General features: G+C 38.8%; 2 protein-coding genes across 2 annotated transcripts; both read left to right on the top strand.

Moving 5' to 3' along the window:
• The first annotated feature begins 3 nt into the window (after window positions 1–3).
• LOC121378080 (tRNA-splicing endonuclease subunit Sen2-like) lies at window positions 4–7,411 on the top strand. Its single transcript, XM_041506180.1, has 5 exons — window positions 4–522; window positions 3,952–4,090; window positions 4,661–4,821; window positions 6,112–6,201; window positions 7,343–7,411. Exons 1-5 carry the CDS (start codon window positions 4–6, stop codon window positions 7,409–7,411), a joined length of 978 nt encoding a protein of 325 aa, XP_041362114.1.
• Window positions 7,412–9,156: 1,745 nt separating this feature from the next.
• Window positions 9,157–13,624, top strand: LOC121377008 (cytochrome b-c1 complex subunit 7-like). Its single transcript, XM_041504844.1, has 4 exons — window positions 9,157–9,253; window positions 9,909–9,971; window positions 11,287–11,453; window positions 12,968–13,624. The coding sequence occupies exons 1-4, from the start codon at window positions 9,226–9,228 to the stop codon at window positions 13,043–13,045; spliced, it is 336 nt and encodes a 111-aa protein (XP_041360778.1). The 5' UTR covers window positions 9,157–9,225; the 3' UTR covers window positions 13,046–13,624.
• Window positions 13,625–21,971: the final 8,347 nt, after the last annotated feature.

Here is a 21,971-nt window from a genome sequence, read left to right as displayed (position 1 = left end):
CAAATGCCAGAAAAATCTGAGCATTTTTTAACGACTTATGTGACATTAAAAGATAATGTGAATGAAGCAGATAGAATTAAGTTCAAAGACAGCAGTTCACCTACACAGAAAAATAAAACTGATGATGGAAAAGATGCATCAGAAGTTGAACAGAGTGAAACAAATGATAAATGTTCTGCTCCGACTGATGCTGAAGATTCACAACTATTGCAAAATGGCCGAGAATTAAAGCAAAATATCTGTGATGAAATACAGCTTGAGTCACAAAATCTGCAGCCTGTTGATGCAGTTAGTAGTAGTTCTTTAGAAGGTACTGTTACGGGAAATGACCAATCAGAAGCCTTGTCTTTTGACTCTTCGTGCTTTGATGAGACCAATGGCGATGTGCTTGTTATTAATGACAGCGATAACGAAAATGGAGAGCAAGAACGACATGGTAGGTCAAGAAAAACAAAATGGAGGCCAGTCCTGAAGAGAGATTTGTATCCAGTAGTTGAACACCTCCAGCTGAGCTTGGAAGAGGTAACCATTGGTTTCTTGTTTCTTTTGGAAGATAGTATCTGTGTTCATTGCCTTCAGGGTGTAGCTCAGTTGGTAGAGCGCACGTTTACGGTGCTTGTGTTGTAGGATAAAATCCCCTTGGTAGATCCATTCCCTGATTGTGTTTTGCTCGTCCCAACCAGTGCACCATGACTGGTATAAAACGGCCATGTTGTGTTATCCTGTCTGGAAACGTGTATATAACAGATCCCTTGATGCTGACAGGGGAAAATGTGGCAGATTTCCATCAAGGCTATATATGAAAAATAACAAATGTTTGACTTCCAATAGTGTATAACCGGCCTCGGTGGCGACGTGGTTAGGCCATAGGTCTACAGGCTGGTAGGTACTGGGTTCAGATCCCAGTCGAGGCATGGGATTTTTAATCCAAATACCGACTCCAAACCCTGAGTGAGTACTCCGCAAGGCTCAGTGGGTAGGTGTAAACCACTTGCATCGACCAGTGATCCATAACTGGTTCAACAAAGGCCATGGTTTGTATTATCTTGCCTGTTGGAAGCGCAAATAAAAGATCCCTTGCTGCCTGTCATAAAAGAGTAGCCTATGTGGCGACAGCGGGTTTCCTCTAAAAAAAAAACTGTGTCAGAATGACCATATGTTTGACGTCCAATAGCCGATGATAAGATAAAAAAATCAATGTGCTCTAGTGGCGTCATTAAATAAAACAAACTTTACTTTCCAATAGTGTATGATTAATAAAACAGTGTGCTCTTCTGAAAACAAACTTTTGACAGCACTTGTCTTATGGAAGATAGTACCTGTGATACACCCAATTTTTGATAACACAGATCTTATATAAGATAAGTCTTCAGAAAGTGCAATCATTCTTTGGTTTGCCTCCTGCCCCGGAATTGGTCACTGGCGTAGTCAGAGGCTAAGTCTGAGGTGGGCGTGCCTGAACCTCTGTGGATATGGGCACGTTAATAGAGTTTCCCATCCCATCCCCATTCTTTGGTTTGAGGGCTGGGATATAACTCATTGGTAGAGTTGTCGCCTGAGCTGTCATGAGTCGCAACTATTGCCCCGTGACAGGTACATCAAAGGCCATGGTAGATGCTGTCTTGTCTGTGGAGAACATAAATAAAAAAAAAAAGATCCCTTGCTGCTTTTCTGTAATAGTATGTTTTGTTTTGTGTTTTCCAAGCTTTTTTTCGCTCTAGTCAGTGCACCACGACTTGTATATCAAAGGCCATGGTATGTGTTATCCTGTCTGTGGGATGGTGCATATAAAAGATCCCTTGCTGCTAATCGAAAAGAGTAGCCCATGAAGTGGCGACAGCGAGTTTCCTCTCTCAATATCTGTGTGGTCCTTAACCATATGTCCGACCACATATAACAGTAAATAAAGTGTGTTGAGTGCGTCATTAAATGAAACATTTCCTTCCTTCCTTTTCCAGGCTTTTTTCCTGACTTACGGTCTAGGGTGTTTGGTTGTGAAGAATGACAATCAGGTATGTTTTTGTTACATTTACATGTAGTTAATATTTGATAGATGTGTATGGGTCATAGGATCAAAACTCCTCGTTGGAGACATTGATTTTTTTTCCTGTTCCAACCATTGGCATGCATCAAGTATAACAAAGGTATGTGCTGTCCCGTCCGTCTATTAAAAAGTGTATATAAATAATCCCTTGTTGTTGATGAAAACTGTTGTGGGTTTCCTCCGAGTCACCAGATGGGTTTTTGCAATGTGTAAGAAATACCAAATGATTGACATCCAATAGTCAATGATTGGTCAGTGTGCATTATTTACTTTATTTTACACAAGAAATAACAGTTGTAACGTACTGCCACTTAGTGTAAACAGTGGCTTCTTTAAGAATCCTTCATGAAAAAGGTATTAAGTACGTAGCACATTCATCAAAACGACAGCTAGTCTTTTGCCATCAAAACATGAGCAGACATTGTGAAATTATTTGTAAATTTTTATTGGCTTGTAGTTCAAGGTGTAAACTTTATATTTCAAAACAAAAATTAAAAATACTATTTTCGCCTTCATTCAACTCAAATACAGCCTCTTTAAAGGAGAGGACAGTTAAGACATTTGGCCTGGTATGCATATTCAACGATATATAATGCACATTATTGCTTAATATCAACACGTATAATCGTATAGTTAATTAATAAAATGGTTAAATGTGACGGCTATTATATATAACGGGCGCAGCCATTTTGTACCATCTCAGTGAGTACGCCCTCTGGCGAGCTGGTGTTTACGTAATACTTAACGCGTAACGTCAGGAATGAGCCTTAGAACTAGAGAAACACAATCTACCTGGTTTTTGCGGGATGATAAATAGTCATACATTGCAATGTTCTGTAATAATACACATCCCAGTAAGCCAGCAATAAGTATATCCAGCACTATATATATTACTTTTCAATACAAAATAATATACCATTGTCAAAGTGGCTACACAACAAGTCGAAACAATAACAATGTATTAACCTACGTACTGAAATGATACACGGAGTGTTTTCTTAGTTAATTGGTCTATGCTGTTAGTTGCTTCTACCTGTGATTCCTGATTGGCAGGTGTGTATTTGATTGGTAACCAGAAGAGTCAATTAATTGACGCTGTCTAGACACAAAAATACATACTGGTATTGTGTAATATTACCTGTCGCCCCTAAAATTGTAATGGATATGGTTTATTACTGTAAATAGTTCTGTAAAACTATTGATTATGTAGACTTTTCCATTTAAAACCACATAACTGACCAATTACGTAGTCCCAAAGAAAAGAAAATTATCACTTGGGTATTGTGGGTTGTCGTTTTTGCTCCAACGTAGCATATCAATATGCCTAATGGTGTACATTTTTCCTTTGGATTATTTAACAGAGAAAAATACTATAACCCCATTTTGTTCCGTTAATGCAACTTGAAATATATTTAGTTAAATAGTTTATTATATTATTACGTCATTTATGCTGTTTTACAAGTCAGGTTGATCAAAGAGAAGCGCCTTGTCGAAAATTACTGCTTTTGTTTACACTGTACATACAGGTGATGGTCAGGAGCTGACGTCACTTCGCCCCAAGCTATCCCACCGGACGTCACAAAAACAAAACAAAATGGCTGCCCCCAGTTAGCAGGAATAATCATGTTTTTTTTATTAACTCTAAAATTATGCGTTTTTCATTTGCTAAAGTGCCAGTATGTGTTGGTGGTCCGGGTATGCATCTTTCCAACACATAAGGCTCTTGTTTGAGTTGACCCTACCTTTAATGCTGATAAACAGCGCATCAAATTACCTTGTTCTTTGGGATGAAGGGGAAATTATGTATTTTATTTTGGCAGGAATCTGTAATTATGCAATATAGATGGAATCTATTTAATTTATTTTTTAAATATTTTTTTTTTTTAATTTTATTGTTGTTTTTCCAGGAATCTCTGGGTCTGTCTTATCTCTGGAATCATTTCTGTGATGTGCAGAAGACATTCCTTCCCAACTACATCGCCTACCATCACTTCCGCAGCAAGGGGTGGGTCCCCAAGTCTGGTCTCAAGTTCGGCTGTGATTTTAGTACGTCATCTGGATTAAATTTAGCTTGTTTTGTAACTATAGTGATGTCTTAATAGCTGTAATGATGTCATATTTATAGTGATGTCACAATAACTACATGTATAGTGATGTCATAAAGGCTATAGTGATGTTATAATGGCTACATAGGCATGTAAGGGGGGGGGGGGGGGGGTGGCAGGCTGGTTTTTGCCAGAATTAAATGAAACTAATTTTGAGGTTAGAATGATGGAAATACATGGTAAAAAGGTCTCCGGTTAGCACATTTTGCCTGAATATCTGTATAATTTTTGCCCAAATTTGAGGTTTTGTGGGTGTGGCGCCATACCAGTTTTACCCTCTGGCAGAAATCCTGATATTGTTCTTGTGAAATGGAAGTTGTGTAACTTACAAACTGAAGGATCATTAGCATAAAATATTTTGTCCCATTATTTTATTTCTGTAATATGATAATTTAGGTAGGTAATGGTGTATATGATTGACAACAAATTTGTTCTTATGAATTGGAAATTATATAACTGACTGACAAATTGAATGATTGTTAATGTGAAATCGTATTCCTCGTTGTTTCAGTTCTGTACCGCGAGGGCCCCCCGTTCTACCACGGCAGCTATTCCGTGGTGGTACGTCTGGTGGACGAGCAAACTCTACAGGACAGCACATACCACAACACACGCTGCCTGTCGTGGACCTCGCTGTCTGGCCTCAACAGAATAACGGAGCATGTCGCGAAGGTACTGGGTCCTTCCATGTCAACTCAACCTGACCTGCCCGGGTGGGATAACTTCAGTTCACCCATTTGTTCATCTGTCTAAATGATAATGCGAAAAAAGGTTTCTTTTGTTCAACGCCACCACTAGAGCACATTGATTTATTAATTATCAGCTATTGGATGTCAAACATTTGTTAATTTTGACATATAGTCTTAGAGAGGAAACCTGCTGCATGTTTCCATCAGTAGCAAAGGATATCTTTATATGCACCATCCCACATAAAGGATAGCACATACCATGGCTTTTGATATATGAGTTGTGGTGCACTGGCTGGAACGAGAAATAGCCCAATGACCAACAGGGATCAATCCAAGATTGACCACACACCAGGCGGATTCTACCACAGCAACGTCTCGCACCTGATAATGCAGTGGGCCCATTGGGCTATTTCTTGTTCCAGCCAGTGCACCACGACTGGTATATCAAAGGCTGTGGTATGTACTATCCTGTCTGTTGTGGGATGGTGCATATAAAAGATCCCTTGCTGCTAATCGGAAAGAGTAGCCCATGAAGTGGCGACAGGTTTCCTCTCTCAATATCTGTGTGGTCCTTAACCATATGTCTAACGCCATATAACCATAAATAAAACATGTCTTTCTTTCTTTCTGATAATGCAAATATTGGCATTAATTTATGTTTTCTCCCAATAAAACACTACATCCAAATTTGTTGAATTAAAAACAACCACCATAACATAAAAGATACTATAAACAAATTAACTATGCTCACTATTTATATCCCCAACATTTGCCGAACAAATAAGAAAATGAGTATCAATATAATAATGCACTTTGTTTGTAAAAACATATACTGATGGAAATAACTATGGGAACACATGGTATTTAAGACCATATTGAATTCACTATTAGAGAAGACATACTTGTATACAGTACAGAAATGTAATGTGGGACTGAATGTCAGTACTGTGGGATTGAACATTAATAACAGTTAACTTCATATTATTTAATGAATAATTAACAAACAAAATAACTACATATATATATTACATTTTTAGTGTATATTTTATTTATATATTAGAAGAAAAAAAGTATATTAATATGTTGTTTTGGTCTAAATGTTAGGGTGGGTTTTTTTAAAAACGGGGGGGGGGGGGGGGGGGGGGGGTAAAAAAAAAATGTTCCTGCATCCCAGGTTTTGTTTGACCATGTGGGAAATTACTTAGTATCATGACTGTTCAATTCTTACTCAAAATGCTAAATAACTATCTCAAAGTGTATGTTTTGATTTTAGGAGCTGCTTATCTGCTATGTGATTAAGCCAAGGGACATAACTCCAGAGAGGCTAGCATCGCCAAAGTGCATTCTCGACTTCTCAGTTCAGGTGAGTTTGTACATGTAATTGTTTATGCTTATTCCCATGCTTATATCCAATTAGGTTCAAGCATGCTGTCTTGGGCACACACACCTCAGCTATCTGGGCTGTCTGGCCATGACAGTGGGTTAGTTAGTGAGAGAGAAGTCGGTGTAGTGGTCTTAAACATATTCACTGTGTCGTTAAACTCACTCTGGGTGGGAATCGGTACCAAGATGCGAACCCAGTGGCTACCAGTCCTAAGTGTGATGGCTTAATGAAGGCCAGTTTGTGTTGTGTTCTGCATGTCATGGACGGCAGTGAAGAATTATGGCCAGTAGTATGACACGTTCTTCTAACTACATTCATGTTACCAGAATGATCTTTTTTCAAAAGCCTGACAGAGCCCTTTTTAACATTTAAATTATAATTAAATATTACTTATATTTTTTGGCTTAAAATATTGGTGTCTGTTTCTGTTTTATAGAGCCTTTGTGATGATTAAACATACCTTTCATTTCTTACAGCATCATGGTCTGTATATCCACTTTATTACCCATATGGGCAGAGAGAAGTTGGGAAAGAAAAGTGATCTTTCCCTAGGGAAAGAAACAAAATATTTCTTCCCCTAGATACATTTTGAAATCATAAACAGTGTTTCACTATAGGCGGTTAATTGTGTGTGAGAATAGTTTTCATGATGGAAGTCATGTCAGTAACTAACTTGCATCATCAGTGATATGTATGTAACAGCTATGATGCAATGCTGCCTCTTGTTCTCAACTTGCTAATTTATTTTCAACAACAGTATCGTTTGAAAATCTTCCATAAAATGATAAATATTGCAAATGGGTAATACATGTAAATAGAATACCTAATCGCTACTCAGCAATACCGTTTATCTTGCACTCGTGAATTTATGTTGTCTTTCCATCACCAAAGGTCCGGGAACGACACCATCATTTCAGTCGTGCAAGATAAATGGTATTGCCTCGTAGCTCGTTGAATATTCTCTAAATGATTCTAACTGCCATGGTTACAGTAGCTTACAGTAGATTATACTCCAAAGTAATTCTTACTTATTAAAACAAATTATACATTAGGAGGAAAATTAATAATTATTTTGTATATCAATTTTATCTTTTTGTCTGGGTTTTTTTTTTTTTTGTAGGAGGTACATGTAAGCAGATGGATATCATCACAGGAAAGAGAGAAGAAAGAAGAAGAAGAGTTTCCATAGCAACCTGATCAAAACATTTTGTTATTCTGTGATATTTCTTACTCCATTGTCCACGGATGAAACGGTCAACAGAAAATAAACAAATCATGAAACAAAAGTTTTTTACTTGTTTGTTCTGGTGGGTGTGGGTGTGGTTGTTGTTTTTTGTACAGTGGACAAACAATCTATACAGCTACTAGCTCTGGTGTATTAGCACATTGTCCAGGACGGTTCTCGGTTAATTTAATTGTTAGTGGGAGAGAAAGTTAAAGTTTGTTTTTGTTTAACGACACCACTAGAGCACTCTGTAAAACATTTGCTAATTCTTTTTTGCTTTTTTTTTTTTAGTTCTGCAAAGATTTATTTATTATTATTATTTATTAAAATATTCCTTCAATACACACACACACACATACATAGACATTAAGATGAAAAAGGTATGTTTACATATCGATATACACCGACGTACACACACCTGTTCAGACTCGTACATTCATCCACACATACATATTACATTCATTCATATACACATTTGATAATTCTGACATAGTCTTGAAGGAAACCAGCTCCGTTTTTAGTGGCAGCCCAGTGATTAAGTGCTAGCGTGATGTGCGGTCGGTCTTGGATTGGTGGACTCGTTGGGATACTTCTCGTTCCAGCCAGAGCATCACGACTGGTACATCAAAGGCTGTGGTCTGTGCTATCCTGTCTGTGAGATGGTGTATATAAAAAAAAAACTACTTTTTTTTGGTCCTACTCTATACAAACATATGGCTTGTGCCTCCCCAAACTCTCTCTCCTACTCCCGTTTTTACGGGCCTGTAATTGATAACACTATGTAATCTATTGTGTTTTGTTTCTGTGAAAGCAATAAAAAGAAAAGGAAATATATATTTTTAAAAACCATCAACATATTTTAAACTTTGGCTATTTGGCATCTACCATAGTTATTTTGATGTATAGTTAATACTATTATAGCAGGTGTTTGGGGGTTGAAGCCACACCCTCTCCCACTCAAAGCAATTTTCTTCTTCAACTGATCCTTGACTGGTATATAAAAAAAAAAACCCACGTTGGCGTGTATAAAAGATCCCTGGCTAAAAATGGAAACAAGTTAGTCTGTTTTATTTAATGACACCACTAGAGTATGTTGATTAACTATTGGAGGTTAAACATTTAGACGACACCTGGTATAGTTTTCATTAGTAGCAATACTAATTTTTGTCCATATCATATGGAGGCACAGATATACCCATCCCCCCAGTTCCTACGGGCCTGAATTATCAATTACAACAATGAGAAACGGTCGGGGTTTGTGAACCAAACAAAAATGTCGGATGGCAGCCCAAGTAATGCTGACGTAAAAGCTGAATTAAAATCGATTCACGGCATTTTTTAAATTATTATTTTTATTTAATTATTTATTTTTGGCAGGCAACTTTTATTGAAAGTTTAAACCAAAGCCAATGATATGGTCAAACAATCTATATTAAAGCTTATGGTACATGTATGATGTTTAACTGTCGATTATCATAGCACAGTGGACATAAAAACAAAAAGTATTGTAATATTGATTAGAGATAAACTTCAATAAAGGCATTATTTTTAGCTTTTAATCGACGATGAAAAGTTGTGGGGGTTTTTGCGGTTTTTTGTTGTTGTTTTTTAGCCTTAGCAACATACTGTTGCCTCGGCATTTGTAATTGTGACGGCTGAATGGTTTACCCCACACATTTTGTGTTGCCACATTTATCTTTAGTGCGCAAAGCCGGTGTGTGAGAAATAACGGTCAAACAGAGAGAAGAAGAAAGTCACGTCTTCTTTCGAAGGTCACGATGGCAGCACGACGGGTTGCGAAGGAAGGTAATCAGTGATTTTACAACTTTGTGGCGTCATTGTCGTTCATTAGTGTCGTGTTAATGACTTTTAAATGATTCTAATACATTGACTTCATTTTAATGCAGAAATTCCGACGTTATTTCACTTTGTATGGCAGCACATTCTATTATCATTATGTCTCTATTATCGTACATACTGACGTAAACGTGATCATTTGAATAAAGATGCATTAAATTTATTATAGTTGCAAGCGCAATATTTCTAATTTTTTACATTTATTTACCAATAAATAACCACAAATGAATCTTTTTCGTGTCACAATTAACTCAAAGAATTTAAAAATTGTGATGAGCTGTCACCCATTGTAAACACTTAAGACGGTGACCAAGAATTTTCGAGACATTAAAGTTAAACAGAAAAAATATGTTACATGTACATGTATCAAGCTAATATTCGGTTCTTCACCATCAAATAAATATGGGTAAACAATGCAAGGCACAGGATTTGTTCAAATTTTATTGGAAACATTTCTTTGTACTGTATTCTCCAGGGCAAGACTTCCAAACGTTCCAGCATTCAGTTCATTCAGGCTTAGGTTTAAGGTTAGGGTTAGTGATATTATTAGCATGCATTCTGGAACGTTTGGAAGTCTTTCCTTAATTTTGTATTTTTTCTTCAGTTCCAGCCTGGCAGAAAGCTCTGGCCAAATGGGCATATAACAGATCTTACTTCAATCAGATAGGTAAGCACTCACTCTGATAGTCAGTCATAGGCCTATGACAGATCTTACTTTAGTTAGCTAGGTAAGCACTCGCTCTCGGACAGTCATAGGCCTATGACAGATCTTACTTCAGTTAGCTAGGTAAGCACTCGCTCTCGGGTAGTCAGACTCATAGGCCTATGACAGATCTTACTTCAGTTAGCTAGGTAAGCACTCGCTCTCGGATAGTCATAGGCCTATGACAGATCTTACTTCAGTTAGCTAGGTAAGCATTCACTCTCGGACAGTCATAGGCCTATGACAGATCTTACTTCAGTTAGCTAGGTAAGCACTCCCTCTCAGATAGTCTTAGGCCTATGACAGATCTTATTTCAGTTAGCTAGGTAGGCACTCGCTGTCAGATAGTCCTAGGCCTATGAGATCTTACTTCAGTTAGCTAGGTAAGCACTCGCTCTCAGATAGTCATAGGCCTATGACAGATCTTACTTCAATCAGCTAGCCCAGATACACTCGTAGGCATGTGGGCTTCCATTGTAAGAAGGTTGGGGGGGGGTGGGGGGGGACGGAACAGCCTGATCTATGTCAGAATTTAAAATGTAACAACACAGACTTTTTTCAGTTTGTGTCAAGACAACATTACAATTTTATCGGTTGCTATGCAGTAGGCTATTCTCACCCAAAGCCACTCTTATCGTGTGGCATCGCTGGTAGTCGTGGTAGCATATTAAATAAAGTCTCGAATGGTACTTTTGTGTTGGGACATTTGCAGGTAACACACATACAAAAAGATTTCCATTGGAATGCAGTGTTGTTGCAATGAAGACCCAAGTTGTGGGGGGGGTGGGGGGGGGGGGGGGGTTTTGTATATTATATTCCATCCCCCACCTGAATTGAACAATTTCCTTTCAATTAAAGTTGTTGGAAATACATCATTTGTTTGCATGGTTAATGTGTACATTGTATACATGTCTAATATATGATATAGCATTTTTATCACACAAAACAAAATGCAATAAAGTAACCATTGAATTATTTGTGGCCGGCCTCAGTGGTGTCATGGTTACGCCATCGGACATACAGCTAGTAGGTATTGGGTTCGCAGCCCGGTACCAGCTCCCACCCACAGCAAGTTTTAATGACTCAGTGGGTAGGTGTAAGATCACTACACCCTCTTTTTTTATTCACTAACAACTAACCACTAACCCAGTCCTGGACAGACAGTCCAGACAGCTGAGGTGTGTGTGTGTCCAGGACAGTGTGCTTGAACTGTAATTGGATATAAGCACGAAAATAAATGTATGCCTCTCAGTATATGTTTGTGTGCTGGTGTTTTCAGGTCTGATGCGAGATGACATCCTTGATGAGTCATCCGACGTTAAGGAAGCTCTGCGCCGGTTACCGAAGGACGAGTACGACGCCCGCATGTTCCGAATTGTCCGGGCTCTTCACCTCAGTGGCAAGAAGGAAATTCTACCTAAAGCGGAATGGACAAGTTACGAAAGGGTACAGTATATTATGTTTTACATACATGTACATACAGGGATCACACTGGAACAAATTTTGGTAAAGCCATTTTTAAGAAATGTAGAGTATTTTTTTGACTTAGAGAATTTTTACATGCCCCTATACCACTAAGGTTTCGGGCATTTCATTTTCTTGAAATTTATTAAAATGCGGTTAATTTGAGGAATATTTTATTAGCCAGAGACTAAATTTTTTTTGACAAAAAAAAACTGCCATTGGTGAACCCCTTGACTGACGGTAATTCATATCACAACTACTGCAATTGCAGTCATTAAGTTCAAGCCCTGTGTTATTCAGGGCTTCTAGATTATGGTAGCCCGCTCCCATGGCTAGTGATATTCAGGGCTTCTAGATTATGGTAGCCCCGCTCCCATGGCTAGTGTTATTCAGGGCTTCTAGATTATGGTAGCCCCGCTCCCATGGCTAGTGATATTCAGTGTTGGGCTAGTAAATAACTACTATTGACATGCCAGACAGGGCTTCTAGATTATGGTAGCCCCGCTCCCATGGCTAGTGATATTCAATGTTGGGCTAGTAAATAACTACTATTGCCATGCGAGACAGGGCTTCTAGATTATGGTAACCCCGCTCCCATGGCTAGTGATATTCAATGTTGGGCTAGTAAATAACTACTATTGACATGCCAGACAGGGCTTCTAGATTATGGTAGCCCCGCTCCCATGGCTAGTGATATTCAATGTTGGGCTAGTAAATAACTACTATTGACATGCCAGACAGGGCTTCTAGATTATGGTAGCCCCGCTCCCATGGCTAGTGATATTCAATGTTGGGCTAGTAAATAACTACTACTGCCATGCGAGACAGAGCTTCTAGATTATGGTATCCCCACTCCCATGGCTAGTGATATTCAATGTTGGGCTAGTAATAACTACTACTGCCATGCGAGACAGAGCTTCTAGATTATGGTATCCCCACTCCCATGGCTAGTATTATTCAGGGCTTCTAGATTATGGTAGGCCCGCTCCCATGGCTAGTGATATTCAATGTTGGGCTAGTAAATAACTACTACTGCCATGCGAGACAGAGCTTCTAGATTATGGTATCCCCACTCCCATGGCTAGTGATATTCAATGTTGGGCTAGTAAATAACTACTACTGCCATGCGAGACAGAGCTTCTAGATTATGGTATCCCCGCTCCCATGGCTAGTGTTATTCAGGGCTTCTAGATTATGGTAGGCCCGCTCCCATGGCTAGTGATATTCAATGTTGGGCTAGTAAATAACTACTACTGCCATGCGAGACAGAGCTTCTAGATTATGGTATCCCCACTCCCATGGCTCTTTAGGTGACATATCCAATTTTTACTATTATTTAGTGAAATTGTATTAACTTAAAAGTAAAGTAGGGCTAGTGAATTTTTAATCATGGCTAGTAAAATTTTAAAATCCTAATTCTAGAAGCCCTGTATTATTCTACGTGTGATTTCTGTGCTTCTGTTCGTAACTAACTGTAAGTGTGTGTTTTGTTACAGGACGTGAAGTATCTAACACCGTACCTGGAGGAGATTCAGAAAGAAAAACAAGAGAAGAGAGAATGGAACAAACAGTAGCCAGACGTGTGCCATCTTTCTGTGTGTAGAACTGTGTGAAAGTGACTTCAGTCCTACAAGGGCTAGACGTTTATAAAATTGCAGTGATTACTGGAGAAAAACAATGCTGGGCAATATGTTCCGTGCATTTACATTTGATGTGAGAAATTTTTATAGAAAAAGCAGGGTTGGGGGAAGCTTTTTAAGTTTTAGAAAAAAAAGTTTATATTAAGCAGAAGGAACCATGTTAGTGAATAAATTATATAACTGCTGATTTTTTTTAATGGAGGTTAGCCACATTAAAATTACATTTGACTAAAAGAAATTAGCATAAATTACTGATTTTTCGGAGAAAATATTCAAAATTTCTGGACTTGCCTAAGAGTGAAATACCTATATTTAATAGTGTAAAGCCTGTTTTGGAATAGTTAAATTGATATTAGTGGCAACTTTTATTAAAGTTCCGTTTATAAAACAGCCAAGATTTCACTTCTGTGTCTTGAATGTAGGCAGTAATTAACACATGTAAATACAGGTTATTAATTTAACAAGTTGGACGAAACATTTAGAATCGGATTAAAGATTACTAAACTATTGTTATCACTGTTTGTCTTGCTGTTTTATCATTTGTATATATTTGAATTCAGTTCGATCTTTGATCAGCTCGGTTGTTAGAGTTTTTGCCTGAGGTGCTTGCGTTGCAAGATCGAACCACCTCAGTGGACCCATAATTGGATGTGAAACATTTATTAATTCTGACTCGTAGTCTTCAGAGGAAGCCTGCTACATTTATCCATTAGCAGCAAGGGCTCTTTTATATGCACTTTTACAGATAGAACATCACATACCACAGCATTTGATACAACAGTCTAGAGGCACTGGTGGGGATGGGGGAAACTGCCCAATCAGGAAGGAAATGTTTCATTTAACAACGCACACAACACATTTTATTTACGGTTATATGGTTAAGGACCACACGGATATATTGAGGTAGGAAAACCACTTCATGGGCTACTCTTTTCGATAGCAGCAAGGGATCTTTTATATGCACCATCCCATAGGATAGCACATACCACGGCCTTTGATGTACCAGTCCTGATACACTGGCTGGAGCGATTAACGGCCCAATGGGTCCACTGAGCATCAAGCAAGCGCTTTACTGTTGGGCTACATCTCGCTCAAATGTCCAATCAGAGAGTGGGTCCACTGAGACGATTCGAGCCCCGCACCGTGGGCGAATGCCGACTTCGATACTGCCCATGTGTCATCAAGTTTGTTGAAAGTAGCAAATAAAAGATACCGGCCTCGGTGGTGTAGTGGTTATGCCATCGGTCTACAGGCTGGTAGGTACTGGGTTCGGATCCCAGTCGAGGCATGGGTTTTTTAATCCAGATACCGACTCCAAACCCTGAGTGAGTGCTCCGCAAGGCTCAATGGGTAGGTGTAAACCACTTGCACCGACCAGTGATCCATAACTGGTTCAACAAAGGCCATGGTTTGTGCTATCCTGCCTGTGGGAAGCGCAAATAAAAGATCCCTTGCTGTTTATCGGAAGAGTAGCTCATGTAGTGGCGACAGCGCGTTTCCTCTCAAAATCTGTGTGGTCCTGAACCATATGTCTGACGCCATATAACCGTAAATAAAATGTGTTGAGTGTGTCGTTAAATAAAACATTTCTTTCTTTCTTTTTTTTCAAATAAAAGTTTCCCTTGAGCTACTCAACACAGTGAACCTGTGTGGGTGCATAAACGAGGATTTGATTGTGTTTGGATACCTATGGTTCTAAATCTAATTGACTAAACCTTAACACGTGATCAAGGCTGTATATCTGCACAATGCAGAGTCAAATGGGCATTTGGCAAAATAGCCGATGTATTTTTCGTGTTGGGGTGTCGTTAAACATCTATTCTATTCTATTCTATTGGCAAAATAGTGGTGGTTTCTATGAATCTCGTTATAGGGCAGCCACTCTTGAGGAGACCCTTTACTTAATACAAGTTTGATTTTTAATTTAATCCCATTCGTATACATACCTTTGTTTCACACTCCATAGCAAATGTGTATAACGAATGTGTATTTTGTACTGGGATGTCGTTAAACATTTTGGGGCAGAACATACCCCATTGGTAAAGCGCTCGCTTGATGCAAGGTCAGTTTAGGATCGATTCCTGTCTGTGGTCCAGTGGGCTATTTCTTGTTCCAACCAGTGCACCACGCAGTATATCAAAGGCCATGATACATGCTATCCTTGCTGTGGGATGGTGCATATAAAAGATTCCTTACTGCTAATCAAAAAGAGTAGCCTATGAACTGGTGACATCAGGTTTCCTCTCAATATCTGTGTGGTCTTTAACTATATGTCCAACAGCATATAACTGTAAATAAAATGTGTTGAGTGTGTCGGATAATAAAACATTTCCTTCCTTCCTCCCTTTCTAAGACTATATGTCAGTATTACCATATGTTTGACATCCAATAGCCGATGATTAATAAATCAATGTGCTCCAGTGGTGTCGTTAAACAAAACAAATTTTAACTTTTCGTTAAACATTCATTAATTTATTCATTCTTTCACTGCCACAGAGGACTGCCACTCCACATTATGACTTCACAATTATTATTTGTATTGATTCAGTCCTTGGTTTTGAAAACGTCTCTCAACCACTGGGACCAGCCTCGGTGGCGTCATGGCAGGCCATTGGTCTACAGGCTGGTAGGTACTGGGTTCGGATCTCAGTCGAGGCATGGGATTTTTAATCGAGATACCGACTCCAAACCCTGAGTGAGTGCTCCACAAGGCTCAATGGTTAGGTGTAAACCACTTGCACCGACCAGTGATCCATAACTGGTTCAACAAAGGCCATGGTTTGTGCTATCCTGCCTGTGGGAAGCGCAAATAAAAGATCCCTTGCTGCCTGTCGTAAAAAGAGTAGCCTATGTGGCGACAGCGGGTTTCCTCTAAAAACAGTGTCAGAATGACCATGTTTGACGTCTAATAGCCGATGATAAGAAAAAAAATCAATGTGCTCTAGCGGCGTCGTTAAATAAAACAAACTTTACTCAACCACTGGTTATGATCACTAATTTTTGAACAACCGACCCCATGAATACACATATGTCAGGGCTTCTAGATTATGGTAGTCCCACTCCCATGGCTAGTGATATTCAGTGTTGGGCTAGTAAATAACTACTAATGCCATGCCAGACAGGGCTTCTGGATTATGTTAGTCCCATTCCCATGGCTAGTGATATTCAGTGTTGGGGTAGTAAATAACTACTATTGCCATGCCAGACGGGGCTTCTAGATTATGGTAGTCCCACTTCCATGGCTAGTGATATTCAGTGTTGGGCTAGTAAATAACTACTATTGCCATGCGAGACAGGGCTTCTAGATTATGGTAGCCCCGCTCCCATGGCTAGTGATATTCAATGTTGGGCTAGTAAATAACTAATACTGCCATGCGAGACAGGGCTTCTAGATTATGGTAGCCCCACTCCCATGGCTAGTGATATTGAGTGTTGGGCTAGTAAATAACTACTATTGCCGTGCCAGACAGGGCTTCTAGATTATGTTAGTCCCACTCCCATGGCTAGTGATATTCAGTGTTGGGCTAGTAAATAACTACTATTGCCGTGCCAGACAGGGCTTCTGGATTATGGTAGTCCCACTTCCATGGCTAGTGATATTCAGTGTTGGGCTAGTAAATAACTACTACTGCCATGCCAGACAGGGCTTCTAGATTATGGTAGTCCCACTCCCATGGCTAGTGATATTCAGTGTTGGGCTAGTAAATAACTACTATTGCCATGCCAGACAGGGCTTCTAGATTATGGTAGCCCCATTCCCATGGCTAGTGATATTTAGTTTTGAGCTAGTAAATAACTACTATTGCCATGCCAGACAGGGCTTCTAGATTATGGTAGCCCCACTCCATGGCTAGTGATATTCAGTGTTGGGCTAGTAAATAACTACTATTGCCATGCCAGACAGGGCTTCTAGATTATGGTAGCCCCACTCCCATGGCTAGTGGTATTCAATGTTGGGCTAGTAAATAACTACTATTGCCATGTCCAATGGCTAGTGAAAAAACCCGAAGTCAAATGGTATAGTTAAGTCAATTTAAGCTCTATCTCACCCTTTAGGTGACATATCTCATTATTGCTATTATTAAAGTAAAATAGGGCTATTGAATTTTTAATTGTGGCTAGTAAATTTTTTAAATAACTGATCCCATGTCTAGTGGATTTAAAAAAAAAAAGGTTCTAGAAGCCCTGTAGGTGTACAGGATCGCCTAATTTGCAATATGTCTAGGATCAATCCGCGTAGGTGGGTCCATTGGGCCATTTCACGTTCCAGCCAGTGTATCACATCATGTATACCAAAGGCTGTGGTATGTACCATCCTTTCTAGGTACGGTGACTAAAATATCCTTCGCTACTAATGGAAAAATGTAGCAGGTTTCCTTTCTACAACTATAGTATATGTCAGAATTACCAAATGTTGACATCCAATAGCCTATGGTTAATAAATCAATGTGCTCTAGCAGTGTCGTTAAAGAAAACAAATTTTAAACTTTAACTTTAAACACGTGCATCCAGGGGTGGATGCGAGGAGCGGAACGTAGCCCAGTGGTAAAACGCTCGCTTGATGCGCGGTCGGTTTGGGATCGATCCCCATCAGTGGGCCCATTGGGCTATCTCTCGCTCCAGCCAGTGCACCACGACTAGTACATCAAAGTAGTATGTGCTATCCTGTCTGTGGGATGGTGCACATAAAAGATTCCTTGCTGTTAATAAAAAAGAGTAGCCCATGAAGTGGCGACAGCGGGTTTCCTCCTTCAATATCTGTGTGGTCCTTAACCATATGTCCGACGCCATATAACCGTAAATACAATGTGTTCAGTGTGCGTCGTTAAATAAAACATTTCCTTTTTCTTCCAGGGGTGGATGCATGATTTGTCCATCCGACAGACAGGATAGTACATACCACGGCCTTTGTTAAATCAGTTGTGGAGCACTGGCTGGAACGAGAAATAGCCCAATGTGTCCACCGACGGGGTTCAATCCTAGACCGACCGTGCATTAAGAGAACGCTTTACCACTGGGTTACGTCCCCCACCCCTCCCTCCCCGAGAGAGGATGTACTGTTTAAGAAGAGTACCTACAGTATTCAACACCCTCCTGAATCACCTCCTGGCATTTCAGTGTCGTACAAAGGTTAGCTGGTGCCCGTGTACTAACTCAGTTACTGGTGTATTAGTAACAAAATAAAAGAGGCGATCATGCCATTCAGTCAGTTGGTACTGTTAGAAAACGGCTGATGTCACCACCATGTTATATATTTTACCGTAGCCACATACCACATACCATTGTCAGCTTCATTACCGATATCCGCGTGTAGCTTGCATTGTTATTTTGGTTGGAGTATTAGCATCTATTGGCAAATTAGGGGCGGGACGTAGCCCAGTGGTAAAGCGCTCGCTCGATGCGCGGTCGGTCTGGGATCGATCCCCGTCGGTGGGTCCATTTGGCTATTTCTCGTTCCAGCCAGTGCGCCTCCACTGGCATATCAAAGGCCGTGGTATGTACTACCTTGTCTGTTAGATGGTGCATATAAAAGATCCCTTGCTGCTAATCAAAAAGAGTAGCCCATGAGGTGGCGACATCGGGTTTCCTCTCTCAATATCTGTGTGGCCCATAACCATATGTATGACGCCATGTAACCGTAAGTAAAATGTGTTGAGTGCGTTGTTAAATAAAACAGTTCTTTCTTCTTTTTTTTCTATTGGCAAATTAGTGAGTTGTTTTTACCTTTAAATTGCTATGACTGAATTAGTATCATTTGGGGTCTATTAGGTTAGACATGGATACAGCCTTTCCATCAAGTCAGATGAATGGAACTATAGATGCAATTATTCCAAAGTTCATCAGAAAGCTCCGACTTTAGTGGATGGGATTAATGTGTGCGCGGTACCATATATCCACTGCACTTTACCAAAACAAAACAGAACTTTATTACACTCGGGGACATCGTTCGATGGCATTTGACGAATACAAATAATATAATATAATAGCATCAAGATGACAGGGTTTGAAAACAAATAATCATAAACTGTAAATAATGGATGTCTTAGGAGGAACAGAAATGTTTGTTGATAATAGTTATAAATCTACACATGTTTCTAAGGGTGCGTATATTTTTACAATTAAAAAGCTACTTAAATTTGTTTACATTTGGTCTTGTAAAATAATATTTGTGAATATATTTACATCTATCTTCTCTAAATTTTGTACATATAAATAAGTAGTGAAATTCATCACCAGCATCATGAACAGTACAATAGATACATTTCCTGTTTTCATATAAAATATTGGTCCATCTTCCTGTTTCAATAGGTAAAAAGTGGTTAACTATACGAAATCTAAGAAATGTATTACACTTAGTTTTATCAAGTATATTGAGATGTGTTTCAAACACTAAGTTCTCTTTAAATAGTGTGTAAGTTAAACCTGTATTGGATTTTGAAATGTCTCTTTGCCAATTCTGTAAAAACTGGTCTGAGAGTCTTTGTTTGACTGATGTCTTTAGCCATGCTGCTGAACTAAACATTTGCTTGTCCCAGATATTATTACCGCATTTGGCAATAAATGGTTACTGCAGGTGAGCAATTTTCAACATGAAATTATGATAACATGACTCATAGACAATGTGGTTGTCCCATAAACATATACAGTGCTGGTTACCCTTTGCCACCGTGAATTATGACATGTTTGACCTCAAATAGCCAATGATTAATTAGCTGTATCGTTAAAACAGACTTTAACTGAAGACTATGTGTCAGAATTATGAAATGTTTGACATCCAATTGCCGATGATACACATATGTGCTCTAGGGTGTATACTACCAAATCAAATCCCATAGACGACAATAGTAACACGTATGGCTAAAACTCCTACATGCAGCGTATTAATCCACATAAACACCACCGATATAAATACTACCACCCCTCACCCTTAAAGTGAATTTTAAAAAATGGGGATCAAGCTGCTCATTTCAGAGGTAATGGGTAGCGTCTACGACTACCCTAGTTGCGCACAAAGTTGTAGTACTTTCTTTTTTTTCACAAGGCTACTTGACACAGTGGTACTAGATGAAATATAATTGCATACATTTTCCCCCAAAATGAAATTAATGTTTTTGTACAACAAACACTTACATTTATCACCAATGGCACGATTAACAGCTCTATCAAACGTTGGGTGCACCCGAACCTTAACTTTGACCCAGCCGGGTGTTATTTGGTTCAGTACTACTACTCATGGAATGGTCTGCTCTATGTTAACCGTTCGTTAACCGTTCCCAACAATTGGTATGTCAAAAGCTGTATTATGTACTCAACGACAGAAAATAATATTTTAAAAAGCTTTATAGATTATTAAAATGACTATTTCACATTTTTCATTCAAACGACACCAAGTACACAAGTTTTAAATGATTTTCAAAAATAAGATCACGTAAGATACCGATCTTCAGAAATATAACAGATATTATGTCAAGCATGCTAGCAATGTTTTTTTTCTTCTTTCAAAGAAATTATAATTATGTATTAAATTTGTCAATTTTTCTGAATTTTGGTCAACGACAAAGAAAAAAGAAATATATATATATTTATTTTATTTTATATAAAATCTGTATGGATTTGTACGCCTGCTATGTCACAGATTTCATTCAAACGGATGCACGGATACAAATTGATCTTCCTAAATTCCACACCGTGTTGACCTTTCGAGGAACTGCCTAACAGGAAAAACGTTTGTATTAATTATTGTAATAAAAATCATACACGTGACAGCTTGACCTCATGATACCCTGTCGTGACATATAAGAGGAAATAAGCTTTCATTCTTAATGTGATTGAGCCGTTTAAATTAAAGCATGTTTCCGGGGTTTGCCGCTCTTTTGAACTGTTTTCGTGAAACGAAATTCGGGACGTGACCTATTGACAACGCAAATATAGTAGACATTACATATCAATAAAAAAAACAGGGTGGAATCTGCATGACCACCTTCGATTTTAATGAGACTCGCTATGTTGTTTTATGTTCATGAACCAGTGTTAGGATGGAAATTTCAACTCATCCTGACTCTTCTTTTTATATCAAAGTTTGATCCGACCTCAAGATCCTTTAAATGTTGTAACTTGCACCATATTAAACCTAGGATGACAATTTCGGTTTCTAGTTTAAAATTTTGGGTATCTAAGAATCCATTTAAACATTTATTAGATTAGTCTGGGGCAATTTCACAAAACATCGTAAGTTTACGTCTGCGACTAGCAGTTATACCGGGCATACATTTGTTTGGCATCTATTTCACGAAGAAAATTACATCATTAAGGAAAATGGAGCATTTTAAGGACAAAAGAAAATTAAATATTTGTATTTCTAACTATATTTGTTATATTATAATAGTAATAAGAATTGTGGTTTAGTCGTAGATTTACGTTTACGTGCAAAACTAGGCTTACGATGTTTTGTGAAACTGGGCCTCGGAATAACATACAATATGGCTTGTACCACCAACATTCCCTAAAATGTATGCTTTTAATGTCTTGCTTCACAATATATACAATATATCTAAGATGATACTTTTCAGGCGCTTGTTCAGGAATTTATGCAGGGGTCTAGCCTGCAGAGAGCAAAATTTCAGGGGGGTGGGGGTGTGGAGCCATGCAGCCCATACTCCCCTGGAAAATATGTTAACAAATTAGCTTGAGCAGCCTCCCCCACTTGCTTTTGTGTCTGTCATAGGTTTTGTGGTTAAGAAATCCACTTTAACGATGTACAAGAGTGTTTTTGAATTACATCATATAAATTTCAAGATGGCCGCCAATATTCCCATTATTTATATTTTGATAGTAACTTGCTTTGCAATAAATCTAACAT

Source organism: Gigantopelta aegis, chromosome 7 (genome assembly GCF_016097555.1).
Source record: "Gigantopelta aegis isolate Gae_Host chromosome 7, Gae_host_genome, whole genome shotgun sequence".
NCBI classification, from domain to species: domain Eukaryota; kingdom Metazoa; phylum Mollusca; class Gastropoda; order Neomphalida; family Peltospiridae; genus Gigantopelta; species Gigantopelta aegis.
The sequence above is the reverse complement of the archived record's forward strand: the minus strand, read 5'-3'. Positions and strand labels throughout refer to the sequence as shown.